A 14,444-nucleotide genomic window follows, 5' to 3' on the forward strand; every position below is an offset into this window, starting at 1 on the left:
GAATGCCTGCCTTTCATGCGGGAGACCCAGGTTTGATTCCCGGACCATGAACCCCCCCAAAAAAGTGAATGTGTTACTTCTTCCTTTCCAATTTGGATGCCTTGTCTTTTTCTTGCCTAATTGTTCTAGCCAGAACTTATAGTACCATGTTGAATAACAGTGGTGACAGAGGGCATATGTCTCTTATTCCCAGTATTAGAGGTAAAACTTTCAGTTTTTCTTCACTGAGATATGATGTTAGCTGTGGGCTTTTCATATATGCCCTTTTTCATGTTGAGGAAGTTTCCTTCTATTCCTGTCTTTCTAGGTGTTTTTATTAAGAAAGGATGCTGAATTTGTCAAATGCCTTTTCTGTATCAGTAGAGATGCTCGTGTGGTTTTCCCCCTTACGTTTGTTGATATGGTATATTAATTGAGTTTCTTGTGTCGAATCGCCCTTACATTCCGGAATAAAACCAACTTAGTCACTCATTAGAGAGATTAGTTGGCAATTTTCTTGTGATATCTTTGTCTGGTTTTGGTATTAGGGTAATGTTGGCTTCATAGAATCACTTAGGTAGCTATCCTTCAATTTTTTAGAAGAATTTGAGCACAATTGGTACTGATTCCTCCGGAATGCTTGGTAGAATTCACATGTGAGGCTATCTAGTCCTGGGCTTCTCCTTTGTTAAGTTTTTGGTGACTGATTCAGCCTCTTTACTTGTGATTGGTTTGTTGGGGTCTTCTGTTTCTTGAGTCTGGTTGTTCATTGGTTTCTAGGAAGTTGCCCATTTTATCTAAGTTGTCTAGTTTGTTAGCATTCAGTTGTTCATAATATCCTATTTTATTATGTCATTTTGTTTCTGTGAGGTCAGTAGTAATGCCCCCTCCCATTTCTGATCTTATTTATTTGCATCTTCTGTCTTTTTTTCTTTGTTGATCTAAGTAAGGGTCCAACAGTTTTATTTTCTTCTTAATTTCATTTATTTCTGCTCCAATCTTTTATTTCTTTCCTTCTGTTCACACTTTTGAGGTTAGTTTACTGTGCTTTCTCTAGTTCCTCCAGAAGTGCAGTGAAGTCCTCAATTTTAGCCCTTTTTGGTTTTTAGTTTGTTTTTATATGCTGTATGGCAGGGTAACATTTCATTATTTTTCCATGTGAGTATCCCATTATTGCAGCACCATTTGTTGAATTTTTGTTTGTTTTTGGGACCAAGAATCAAATTCAAATTTCCTGCAGTGCAGGCAAGAATTCTACCACTGAACTACCCTTGCATCCACAGTTTTAGCCCTTTTTTAATGCAGGCATTTAGGGCAATAGTTTTCCTTCTCAGCACTGCCTTTGCTGCATCCCATAAATTTTGATATGTTATAGTCTCATTTTCATGTTCCTTGAGGTGTTTATTGATTGCTCTTTTAAATACTGATTTCTTCTTTGACCCACTGGTTGTTTAAGAGTGTTGTTTAGCCTCCATATATTTGTGAATTTTCCAGTCCTCCACCTATTATTGGTTTCCAGCTTCATTCCATTATCTTCCAAGAAAGTATTTTGTGTAATTTTAGCCTTTTTCAATTTATTGAGACTTGCTCTGTAACCCAACATGGGGTCTGTCCTGGAGAATGATCCATGAGCCCTTGAGAAGAATGCATATCTTACTTTTGTTGGGCACATTGTTCTGTTATGTCTAGTTCATGTATCATATTATTCAAGATCTCTGTTTTCTTACTGATCCTCTGTCTAGATGTTCTGTCCATTAATGAGGGTGGTGTATTGAAGTCTCCAACTGTTATTGTAGAGATGTCTATTTCTCCCTTCGGTGTTGCCAGTGTTTGTCTTCTGTATTTATGCACCTAGTCAGGTACATAGAGGATTATTATTCCTCTTGATGGATTGTCTCTTGTATTAATATAGGTGTTCTTCTTTGTCTCTTTTAACTGTTTTTTACATTTAAAGTCAATTTTTTCCAATATTAGTATGGCTGCCTACTCTTTTCTGGTTACTGTTTGTGTGGAATATCTTTTTCCGTCCTTTCATTTTCAACCTATTTGTGTCCTGGCATGCATACAGATGGATCCTGTTTTTCTATCCATTCTTCCAAATTTCGTCTTTTGACGGGGAGTTTAATCCATTAACATTCAATGTTATTAATGTAAAGGCAGTAGTTTCTTCAACCATTTTGTCCTTTGGATTTTAAATGTCAGCTTATTTTTTTCTCCCCTTTTAGTTTTTTCTCTCCTTTTTCTCCCTTTTAGTTACCCTTACTGATCATCGCTGCAGTCTCCTCCAAACCTTTCTCTCCTATTCTGTCAGCCTATAGCACTTCCTTTAGTATTTCTTGAAGAGCAGGTCTCTTGTTCACAAATTTGCTCAGTTTTTATTTATCTGTGGCATTCTGCAAATTTGCAGTACTAAAAGGACGCTTATGTTCAGCCTCAGTGGAGAAGCAAGGTATTTCAATTTTTTGTCTTTTTCTTTTCTTCATCTTTTTGTTCTTTATGTTTCTGAAATAAAAGGTAATTTTATTTAGATGTTCATTGTATATGATTTCTACATGATTTTGTGAAATTTTGAGGCAACTATGTTGACATTGTACTTTTGATTCATTTCACAAGATGGAAAGAATCCTCTACTGGAGCTTTTTCTCACTCTAGCAAAATAAAGTTCTTAATTATTTTATTGTTTTATGCTATAACTGATAGTTACACCAAATACACCCAGTAAATATGGAATTTTAATGTAACCTAAACTTCATTATTCTTTCTTGTTATTTGTATTTTATACTTTCTGTTGCAAAGGATGTAATATTCTTCCCAGAACTATTTAACATTCTTTAATTCATAATATGTCAGTCTATTTTCATATTCATTTAACTGTCTGTAGTTTCTTAACAATTTGGTTTTGAATATAAAATTAATAGCTTTCACAGTTGACAAAAAAAAAATCATGCAGAACTAATTGGCTTTTAGTTGTGTTTTTATATTAAGTGTTCTGTCAGCCCAAAACACTTTTCTACTGATCTTCTCTTTTAGATTTAGCTTCAGTGTCTGTTCCTCAGGGGCTTTCTCTCTACCAGTCTTAAAGTGGTTATCTATCCCTTAACCATATTTTAATTCTTGTCTGTTCCTTACCTGGGTTTTCATTTGTTTATTTTTCCTACCCACTAGAATGCAAGTTCCACAAGTTATATTACTAGTGTCTGAATAGTGCCTAGCACAAAAAAATAGCCATTTCATTGGCGAAAAAATTTCTTAGGTGTGTATAAATCACACCTAAGAATTTTTTTTGTATTGAATTTCATTTTATTTTTGATACTGCAATATCTCTTCCCCCTCATTCATTCTTTCATCCATTCATTCATTCTTTTGTTTGTTGCTGTTGATGTTTTTGTGTATTTGTTTTTGTGTATTTGTTGTTGTTACATTTGTCTTAAATGATAAAACAACTTGAGGCTAGACTATGATTTTCTCATGATCACACTCAGAAGAGCCAAGACTTTAAAAACAGCTCTTATTCTAGTTTTCATTTTTATCTATTGTGTCTGATTCAAAATGGTCAAGCCAGGCAGGGAGTGGTGGGGTGGGGCAGGACAAATGTAATCATTATCAGTTATTCTCAATGTGTAGCTTGCTTCAAACCTTCTTTTGTACTTTTTAAAGTATATGGTATCATATAAATCATTCAAATTTTTTTTTTATTAATTAAAAAAAAGAATTAACAAAACAATTAGAAATCATTTCAATGTACATGTACAATCAGTAATTCTTAATAACATCACATAGTTGCATATTCATCATTTCTTAGTACATTTGCATCGATTTAGAAAAAGAAATAAAAAGACAACAGAATAAGAATTAAAACAATAATAGAAAGAAAAAAAAACAAAAAAAACAAAAACAAAAAACCTATACCTCACATGCAGCTTCATTCAGTGTTTTAACATAATTGCATTACAATTGGGTAGTATTGTGCTGTCCATTTCTGAGTTTTTATATCCAGTCCCGTTGTACAGTCTGTATCCCTTCATCTCCAATTATCCCTTCTCTTTTTTTTTTTTTTTAATTAACGGAAAAAAAGAAATTAACCCAACATTTAGAGATCATACCATTCTACACATGCAATCATTAATTCTTAACATCATCACATAGCTGCATGATCATCATTTCTTAGTACATTTGCATTGGTTTAGAAGAACTAGCAACATAACCGAAAAAGATATAGAATGTTAATATAGAGAAAAAAATAAAAGTAATAATAGTAAAATCAAAACAAAACAACACAAAACAAAACAAAAACCTATAGCTCAGATGCAGCTTCATTCAGTGTTTTAACATGATTACTTTACAATTAGGTATTATTGTGCTGTCCATTTTTGAGTTTTTGTATCTAGTCCTGTTGATCATTCAAATTTTAACTCTTGATGCTGTGTTAACAAGTTTTTACATATTCTCACTAGGGAGCAAAAAGTGGTCAAGAAAGTGGAGTTGAAATTGGAATTGATACAATTCAGTTTGGTGCTCCAGCTTCAAATGGAAATGAAAATGAAGTTGTCCCTGTTCTTTCGGAAAAACCTACCGACAAAATACCTGAACCCAAAGAACAACGGCAGAAGCAGCCACGAGCAGGACCTATCAAAGCCCAGAAGGTAAATATCATTCATAAAATATCAGTCTTAAAATTGAGTTTAATTTTTAATGACTGTCATTGAGCATGATACATCCTTATCATAAACATTGAATTTAGCTTCCAGATTTGAGTCCAGTAGAAAGCAAAGAACATAAACCTGGTCCCATTGGAAAGGAGCGTTCATTAAAAAATAGAAAAGTAAAAGATGCCCAACAGGTGGAGCCAGAAGGACAAGAGAAGCCAAGCTCTGCTACAGTCAGAAGCACAGATCCTGTCACAACAAAGGAAACCAAAGTGGTTTCAGAAATGTCTACTGAAATAGGAACAATGATCTCAGTATCATCTGCAGAATTTGGCACTAATGCAAAGGTAAGCAGCTTACGGTAATTACCAGTTAACTTGCTGCAAACCATATGTAAGGTGGATGAGGAAAACACTATACTTTTTTTTTTTTGCTTGAAGCATGTAATTTTGAGACTATGAACTATTATTTCTACCAAGAAGATTTTATTTCATTGTGTGCAAATGTGACTAAAGAAATTCCTTTTAGTAAATTATTTCATTTTGTGAAAACTTTCTCTGCTCTTAAATAATCCAGACTGAGTAGCTTTCAGTAATCCAGACTGACTTTCTACTTTCAGTAGTAGAAAGTAAGCTATAGATTGAGTATGGAAAGTACCTCATCCACACCTAAATATTTGATACTATCAAACTCTGCAATGCATATTTTTAAAAAATGAACAAGACCCTGCAACTGTTGAAATGTTATCTTTTCATTGCTAAGTCCATGTTTTTTATTCACACTGTTGACTGATAAATTAAGATTTGAGCAAGTTCAGTCTTAAAGTCTCCCCTCCCACTTTCTTCCAAAACAACTTGCCAACTGTTATATTGTGATTAGAAAGGGATTCGTTAATTCAATTCAAAAAGTGTTTTTTTCTATTACTACTCCACAGGAGTCTGTAACAGACTATACAACGCCTTCTTCTTCTCTGCCTAATGCTGTGGCTACTAATAATACGAAAATGGAAGATACTTTGGTTAATAATGTAAGTAATCGGTCTGAGATATGACGAGTTTGGTTTGGTACCTGATTATAGTTTTCTTATATATCATCATATTTTGTACTTGTGACCAGTATTAGACTCTGATCAGGAAAAAAGTTGGCAGTAAATTTGTTTATAGGATTACTATTTTATAATTAGCAAAAAAGTAAAGGCCTTTCTATTTTTCTTTTCCTTTTTAAAAAAGTTTTCAGTGTTTCCATTTAAAATTAAGGTTTGTGGTGCTTATGCTTGATTTCGTAAGTACTCATCCTGTTAACCTGGTTTTAGTAAGAATTTTTGTTCTTAGTTCTGACATTCTACAAATTCAGCATTTTGGTTGGTTGGCGATTTTGTTCTTAAATGAAACCTTTTCTTAATGCAGTGAAACCTCACTGACTTAAAGCAAAAAGACAAAGTATTTCTGACTTCAAAAGACAAGATATTTCTAAAGATTCAGGTATTTCTTTTTGAATTTGTACTTTGAATAAGTACTTTGAGAAACTTTTAAACGCTCTGTAAGAAGGTGATGTTAAGTCATGTTGAAAATCACGCCAGTTTCCCAGAGAAATTTTAATACAACTCAAGATTGTATTGAAAGTCAGTTCAGTCCATCATTTTATCTAGACCACTGACTGACAGAGGGAAGGGTATTAGCTCAGAAAAGTCAGGTAATCTGCCATGGTTACACAGTGTAATTTAGAAGAGTATTTTAGAGCTCACTGCATAGCCTGTTTGGGAAGGCAGGCATAGTGGAAATTTGGACAGCTGCTCTCTCTCTCTCTCTTTTTTAAATATAGCCCTCAGTAAGAAAGCTATCAGACTTAAATGTTGATTATTCTTTTGAAAAATGTGCCCTGCAGAAAGGTCCCTCACAAAGGGCTTGAGTGGTTTCATTTTGATTATAGATATCTTGGTTTTATCTTGTTACAATTATGTTTCCTATGCTTTCTAGTCATGTCCCCTCTAGCATCAAGTATTTAGAATTTTAGAGCGGTAATAGGTATCAGGGGGTCACTCAATTCAACATTTTTATCCATCTAAAAGGGCTCTTTCTATAGGGCTCAAGAAAAGGAGTGAGTCACACACTTCTTTTGATGATAGAAGAGTTCTCTAGGATTTGAGTAATAGAATCTTTCCAATTGGTGGATACTATAAAACATAACTTCATGTGACATGTCCTCTGCCCCCTACCTTTTTGAGAATGGTTTAAATTTTGTTTAACCTCCTATACCTTTTGTAGGCCCATTGGAAAACTCAGGAAGGAAATAAGTACTGGTGTCACTATTTAACTAATCAAATATTGGACAAGTAAAGTCTCAACAGATAAGTTTAACTATACTTTAATTGTGGTGTCTTTTCTCCATTTAAAAAATGAAAGAATATTTCTAAGATGTTAGTATATGATACTTTCTGCCAAACTATCCTCTAAAAGTACAGTTTATGAAATGAGAATAAGAAAGAAAAGATCATTATTCTAGGACCCTTAAGTCATTCAGAGTATCCATATGAAAATTGTAATCATTTCTTTGTCATCTGTAAGACTGATTATTGTTGTAGTTTGTGTGCTAGTGTCATTTAGAGAAAAAGACCCTGGCATATATAGGTGAATAGTGAATAGTAGATTATTTTCAGTGTATCCTGGGTATATTTGAAAACAAAAAGATGAGTTGAAGTCAAGGAACGTTATAAATGGAAATCAGTTTGGAATAATATCAGTGTTGCTTTCTTGTACCAAGTGTGATGGTGATTCTGAACTTAATTACTGTAGTGTTAAAACGAATGTCCTACTTGGGAAAAATTTTTAGGTCTTTTGAATTGTTCTCTTTCATTACTCTGTTTAGGGGTTCCATTTTATACATAGAAGTTCTGTCTTTTAGAAAATCATACTTAAAAGAGGTTTATTCCTCTTATTAAATATACATTTTTAGAATCCTAATTGGTATTTATTGGTTAGTGTTACGTAATATTACAAATGTTTTGTTTATTCTGAAGACTCACATGTACGTGGTGTTTTTGGTGATTCTACCACAGCAACTTTAAAGATTTATAAAAATCTCCATTTATTAAAAAATCTAGGTAGTCCATAATGTCACATATCTCCTTTAGATATCATAGTATCATAAAGTGATTATCTTAAAACACCTAAGCATCCCAGTCATTTTACCTAAACAACAGAGTGAACCATCAAAGTCAAACATTAGAGGGGAAAAAGAGATATGAGTAGTGAGTCTCTGATAACTTCCAAATTTCTAGCAGTATATGCCATAATCATTTATTACTATAGCAAAACAATTTAATGTAATGAGGTAGAGGCTATATATCATACTTTCCCCCAAGATTATTTTTGTTTTTGAATGTAGTTACAAGAAAGTTGACTCTTACAGAGAAGTTATTAATATCTTTAAAAATGTTTTAGTCATGTTAACTGCTCCTGATAGAACCTATATATCTTCTATATGATAGAAATTATATTCCTTACAGCTTTGCTACACAGAGTACCGTCCATGGACCAGTGGTATCCACATTACCTAAATATTTGTTTGAAATGCAGAATCTCAGGCCTCACCCTAGACTTAACTGAATTAGAATCTGCATTTTAACAACATCCTCAGATGATTCATACAGGCATTAAAATACAAGAAGCACGGCCTTTGAAGTGTAAACCTTACATTTGGGACTGACCCTTTTTCTGTCGACTTGTACTTAAAAAGGCAGATGGCAATTCTTTTCAAAAGTTTTATCTGATGTCCATAATTGTTAATTGCCATAAACACAATATAATTCTAAGTAATCACATATTCCTATTGACTCTGATTAAAAATCAATACCCTTAGAGTATGTGAGCATTACATATAATAGGGCTTTTGTAGCAGACTTAGATTGTGATATGTGTTGCCTGCCTTTTCAGGTGCCCCTGCCCAACACCCTTCCCCTCCCTAAGAGGGAGACAATACAACAGAGTTCCAGCCTAACTTCAGTTCCTCCCACTACTTTCAGCCTCACCTTTAAGGTATGTGTGATGACATCCGTCTCTAGGGGTCCTTGATTATTGCATACAGGGGGACATAAGTTAACAGTATTCTTTTGATGTTTTTACCAGTTTGATATGATAAGCAGTGGTACTAAGTTGGGGAAATGGGGTGATGTCAAATTTATGTCTTAAAATTTGATTAACTTCAACACCATTTAGCAGTGACTTGATATACTAGCATTTAAATTAATGTCTATCCTTATGAACTTTGTCTTAAAATTACAGGATAGCACCTATTTATATCCTGTGTTTATGCTGAGTTCCTTTTAGAGATCTTAATTTTTGGACCAAAAAAAATACTATCTTGATGTTTCATGAATTTGATGGTTTTTACCTGAATCCAAAGTGCTGATAATGATAAGAATTGAACTGAATGCATTTTATAAATTAGACTGTTTTGTGAAGAGGTGATTACTTAATATGAATATGCTTTATAAGCTACATAAGGAAATTTTGATTTAATTTTAATTTTGTTTTTTTGAATAAGGGATAAAAGATCTTAGACATGATTTTTTTTTTTAATGTGAAGAACTACAGGCTTCCTTTTTGTCTCCTTATTATAAATTACGTTTACAATTTTGAGCTTGTTATTTATTGATGCTTTTTTTACATTTGAGTTATATCGGGGAGTATTTTTAATCTTTTGTTCACCTTGGAATTAATTAGTATTAAAAAATGCAGACATGGAATCAAGTGGAGATGTTTTTAGGTACATTTATTTATCCCATTGAAGATGTTCATTCAGTTTTAGAATCTGGGCGAATACTTAACCTCTCTTTTAGCAGGGTTTCCTGATACTGTGCTGGTTGACAGTGAATCTTTTTGATGGTCTGGGAGAGCTAAGAAGTTTTTACAATGTGGCCAGTTTTCATTTCTAGACTCTTACTGTTTGAGTCCACAGCATCCTGATCATTTATCTTCTGCTTCCTAACTTCTTTGTAAGAAGTTTAATAAATATGTTTGAAACTATAGAATTTTGTAAGATAATAATCTCTGCTTTGTGTAATCCTTGACTGCCAGCTCCATTTGGCTTTTGTTGTTTTCCGTTTGAATGTTTATCCCAATCTGTGTTCCTTATTTTGTATTATAATATACAGTTTATCTTTATCCCATTCAAAGGAGTAAGCTAATTTCACATTAGCAAATAAAATGTCATCTTTGTTCTCTAATTCTTCAATAACCTATAGAGCTTTACCTTTCTCTCATGTTTTAACACTCTTAGAAGAAATAATATACATTTAGAATTAATAAATCTAAATTAAATTTCATTATCTTAAAATCTTTGTGTAGTTTCTTTATATTTACTACTTCTGACATCTCTATTTGGGTAATATATAAAGTACGGTAAAGTTTTCTTATATGGACATTATTGGCAGTATATTTTGCCAAGGGAAGAATAATAAAGTAATTATACTTTTTAGCTTCCTTAAATTTCCAAAAATAGAAACTTCAATTTTCTTGCTGTTTAAGAAATTAAGCCAAATGCTTGTGGCCTATATATTATGCTATATTGGTTAGCTATGATTTTAGTAGTTCATGTGTTTTCAGTTCAACAACAAAGCTGGTTTTAAAGACATTGTACTCTATCAAATCACTCTGTAAACCTTGAAGTCTCAGATAGTACAAGCAAATTGTATTATGGGTAACTTCCTTGGTTTGTTTTTACCCCAAAACTTTTATTTTTTAAAGAAATCACCTTCAAAATCAACAGAGTGTGAGAAAAAGAAACAAGGAAACATAAAAGTGTCCTCTATTTTGAATTTACAGTGATGACATTAGACATGAAGGAAAGACTAAATTATGTTTAGCATGTGGTTAGAAGGAAGTCAGGATGAAATAGGTAGTATTTCTCAAATTCATGCTATTACAATAAGGTTAAAATTTTAGAAGTTAGTATTTTATTCAGTTCTGAAAAAGCTTTGCTTCCTAACAATAGCATTAAAAATGTTACTCATAAAAAGTAAATGATAAAAAGTCTTCATTTTATCTGTTCCCTTCCTGTTCAAGTAGCTTCAGGATGTTTGGTAATCAGAATATTTTACTATATCCAAAAATTTGCTATAAATAAAGATTTCCAGATATTTCCATTTTTATCTTGATTACCATTTGAATGCCATTTGAGAAGCATTAGCTTAAAAGGAAAGACAAATTTTCCGAGGGCCTTTCCTACTAGAAGCAGAGCCTCAAATCGTTCCTTACAGGGCATGGTATATGCAGTTCTCTTTCCTTATTCACCTGTTCATATTTATATCATACAGGAGCTGAAAGCCACCAACAAGCTCTGTAGACATATGATCAATGCCACCACCCACCACCAACCCCAGTTTGAGTAACAATTTAGAGATAGGGCAGGCCACAGTGGCTCAGCAAGCAGAGTTCTCACCTGCCGTGCTGGAGAGACCTGGGTTTGATTCCTGGTGCCTGCCTATGTAAAAAAAAAAAAAAAAAAAAGTGCAAAGATAAAGTAGAATGTGAGAGGATTGAAGAGCCCTGGAATCTTAATCTTTTGTTTTTTTTAATAAAAATAAATTTTTAATAAAAAAATATTTTAATATAAAAATATAGGTACATTTATATATATGCACACACTTGTATGTGTGTATGATTTTATAAGACATATTCTTTGTTACCATATTGATTTTTTTTTTTGCTTTAAAAAAATGTCCATTTTATTACAGATGGAGTCTGCACGCAAGGCATGGGAGAATTCTCCAACCTTAAGGGAAAAGGGATCCCCAGTAACTTCCACAGCCCCTCCAATTGCAAGTGGAGTCAGTAGTAGTGGCAGTGGGCCATGCACTGCTAATTACAATTCATTCTCAAGTGCATCAATGCCTCAGATTCCTGTTGCTTCAGTGACTCCTACAACATCACTATCAGGTAGAAGTTTTTTGTACCTTTCTATTTAATATTTTGAATTATTTAAAATTTCTTATAATACTCTCCTTTTTACCATCACCCCAAAAGGTTTTATTTACAAAAGATGTAAGATTGCACATGAGATAATCATGCTCCTTTTTAGCATCTTTCCGCTCTTCTTCCCTCTTCTTAAACCACTACCAATTTTAGTTTGGTAAATATTTATTGATGTTACAAAACAGACTTTGCTAGATCTCCTCACCAAAATTATAGATACTAGTGAGTAATTGGTGGGAAAAAAAATTTCTCTTTCCTCTAAGTTTTTCTGTAATTTTGATCACTTTTTGATGGTCATTTTTTACCCTGTTAAAGTAATTAGACCAGGTCAGAAATAACAGAATCACACAGCTTTTAAATTTTTTGCAATCTGTATCTCATTTGAAGGAGTTATTGGACTAAATATATTGGGGTAACATATATATTTTCTGGTTAAGAGTTATGGGTAGAGAATTTCCACCCTTCATTATTTGACTAGATAGAATCCATTGGTTTTGTTTTTAAGTAGACTCCATTGGCACCCCTACGTTAGAATTTTTTTTCCCTAAATTTTCACTTGTTTGTAATCCTTTCATTCAATTATATTCATTTGGGGACTTTAAATTCTTAGAGATTCACAGTGATTGTTTATTTCTAATCTTTTGCCTCTAGCAACATGCACCCTTTTACCGTATGTGCAATCATGTTTCTACTGTTGAAAAAGGAAATTTTAATCTGTTTTCCAAGTATTGTCAAATGAAGTAGTTCTCTAATGTTTCCAAAGCAGTGGGAAGCTCCTTTCCAACAGATACAAAATATTTGCAGCACTTAATTTACTCCCTTTGACTAGTTCTTATTTAGTGATTGCAATACTGTTTTTGTTTTTTATTTTCAGTATTTTGGCATACTGTGCTATTTTTAAGTGCCAGAAAAATCTGGTCTTTGTGTTGTTGTGCTACGGTTACTTTTATATTATCTGAAATCAGAATGATGTCTTAAGACATACCCAGAGATTATATGTTACAAATTGGAATTTTAAATTAAACAGCACTCCTTTAGAAAACTCTTCCAACTGTATTTCTCTCTTCTTCAAAACTTTTCCAAGCATGTCCCTCCACCCATTTGCAAAGGTATCTCCACTTATGCTTACTGGTAATTTTTATTTTTCTAATTTGGACATGAATCTGCTTGGGTGAAGGCCTGTAAAGGAAATAGAGTGTGGTAGGATGATTAGGAAATGAAGGGACTAGGAAGGTTCTTAGTTCTTCCTATCTACCTCTTTTCTACCAGGACTAGATTTCTCTAACTCTCTCCCGCTGGGCATTCTTGCCCAGTCATCCTACTGGTAGAGACTTAGCCAAAAAAAAAAATAGCCATCTTGGATCTTGGTCCTCTTTCTCATAGAACAAAATCTGAGAGCAAAGTGCTAAAGATAATAATAACTATATCTCACTTTTAATTGTTACATTCAGTATAGCTCAATAATTTGAACTAATTGACCCTTCAAGATCTAAGTTTCAAAATTCTATTTGTTAAGTAGTTTGTTTTGTTTTTTTAAAAGATGTTACCATATACCAGTTTTTGCAGAAGACAAAAATATCTAACCCTACAGTTTATATGACTTTTAGGAGCAATTGTGAGCTCTCAAGGTCCATTTAAATACATAATTATTCCTAATGTGCAATAGGAATGTGTAAGTGAATTTTGTTATCCCTGCCTTGCCTTTAGTGGGTAAAATATTGAATTTTACTGTGAGCAACAGTGGCACTTGTAAATATGCTGTATTTTCCTCTTATTTTATCCCTCCCCAAAACTTAGGAGCTGGCACTTACACTACTTCTTCTTTGAGCACAAAATCTACAACTACATCAGATCCTCCTAATATTTGTAAAGTGAAACCCCAACAGTTACAGACAAATAGCCTGCCTTCTGCAAGTCATTTTTCACAATTAAGCTGTATGCCTTCCCTTATTGCCCAGCAGCAACAGAGTCCACAAGTCTATGTGTCTCAGTCTGCAGCAGGTAATATTTTTAGAATTTAATATTAGGAATTTAAGAAATGGGGATTTTTTAAATGCTTGGGTTTTTTGTTTTTGTTTTTTTTTCCTCTCATTTTGTTAACCTTTTAAGTTTGTTTTTGGTCTGCTTTGCAGATTTGTACTTTTATGAAATTGAATGCTTTATCTCCTTCATAAGCATTCTGGGGCCCCTGGGAGTTGTTTCTTACATATATGTGATATATATATTGACAAATTAGTGTCTAATAATTTGCAAAATAAGTTATGTATTAATGCAATTCCAGTCAAATTACCAAAGCTTGAAAAATTGATAATAAAACTTATATGAAGGACAAAATAAAAATTAAGAAAAAACTTACATGGAAGAATAAATATAAGAATAACAAAGAAGAAATAGAGGATAAGAATAACAAGAAAACTTATGTAATAGGGGTAGAGAACTTGCGCTACTGAATATCACAATTTCATTTTATTTAAATTAAATGGTCCATAAGCTTTTGAAAAATAATGATACAGATTCAAAGTAAAGAATAAGAGGACATTTTTGCCTTTCAATTTCGAAAATATTAAGAAGATTGATAATATCTAGTATCTTTTATATTGGATTTATTAATAGGCTCCTAAAATACATTACTGGTGAGCATATAAATTGGCATGGTTCTTTTTTGAAAAGTCTCTTGGAAAAATTTTAGTGTGCATACCCAGTGCACTAGCAAGAGCCCCTTCCCATGTCCCACTGAACCTACCCCTCCGTGTTCCCATCATTTTTAAAAAAGATGAAAGAAAACACAGCAAAACAGTATATTGTATATATTGTTGCAAAATGGTATAGATAAAACATATAAAAAGGA

At 32.9% G+C, this 14,444-nt stretch overlaps 1 protein-coding gene across 11 annotated transcripts in view; it reads left to right on the forward strand.

Moving 5' to 3' along the window:
- PRRC2C (proline rich coiled-coil 2C) overlaps positions 1-14,444 on the forward strand; it is a 97,506-nt gene that overhangs the window by 71,819 nt on the left and 11,243 nt on the right. For all 11 annotated transcript variants that reach the window (XM_077156952.1, XM_077156953.1, XM_077156957.1 and 8 more), the window contains exons 21-26: positions 4,434-4,622; positions 4,721-4,972; positions 5,560-5,652; positions 8,558-8,659; positions 11,359-11,560; positions 13,394-13,597. In XM_077156952.1, the coding sequence (XP_077013067.1) occupies positions 4,434-4,622; positions 4,721-4,972; positions 5,560-5,652; positions 8,558-8,659; positions 11,359-11,560; positions 13,394-13,597 (1,042 nt within the window). The remainder of the gene's footprint in view (positions 1-4,433; positions 4,623-4,720; positions 4,973-5,559; positions 5,653-8,557; positions 8,660-11,358; positions 11,561-13,393; positions 13,598-14,444) is intronic.

This window comes from Tamandua tetradactyla, chromosome 4 (genome assembly GCF_023851605.1).
Source record: "Tamandua tetradactyla isolate mTamTet1 chromosome 4, mTamTet1.pri, whole genome shotgun sequence".
Lineage (NCBI taxonomy): Eukaryota > Metazoa > Chordata > Mammalia > Pilosa > Myrmecophagidae > Tamandua > Tamandua tetradactyla.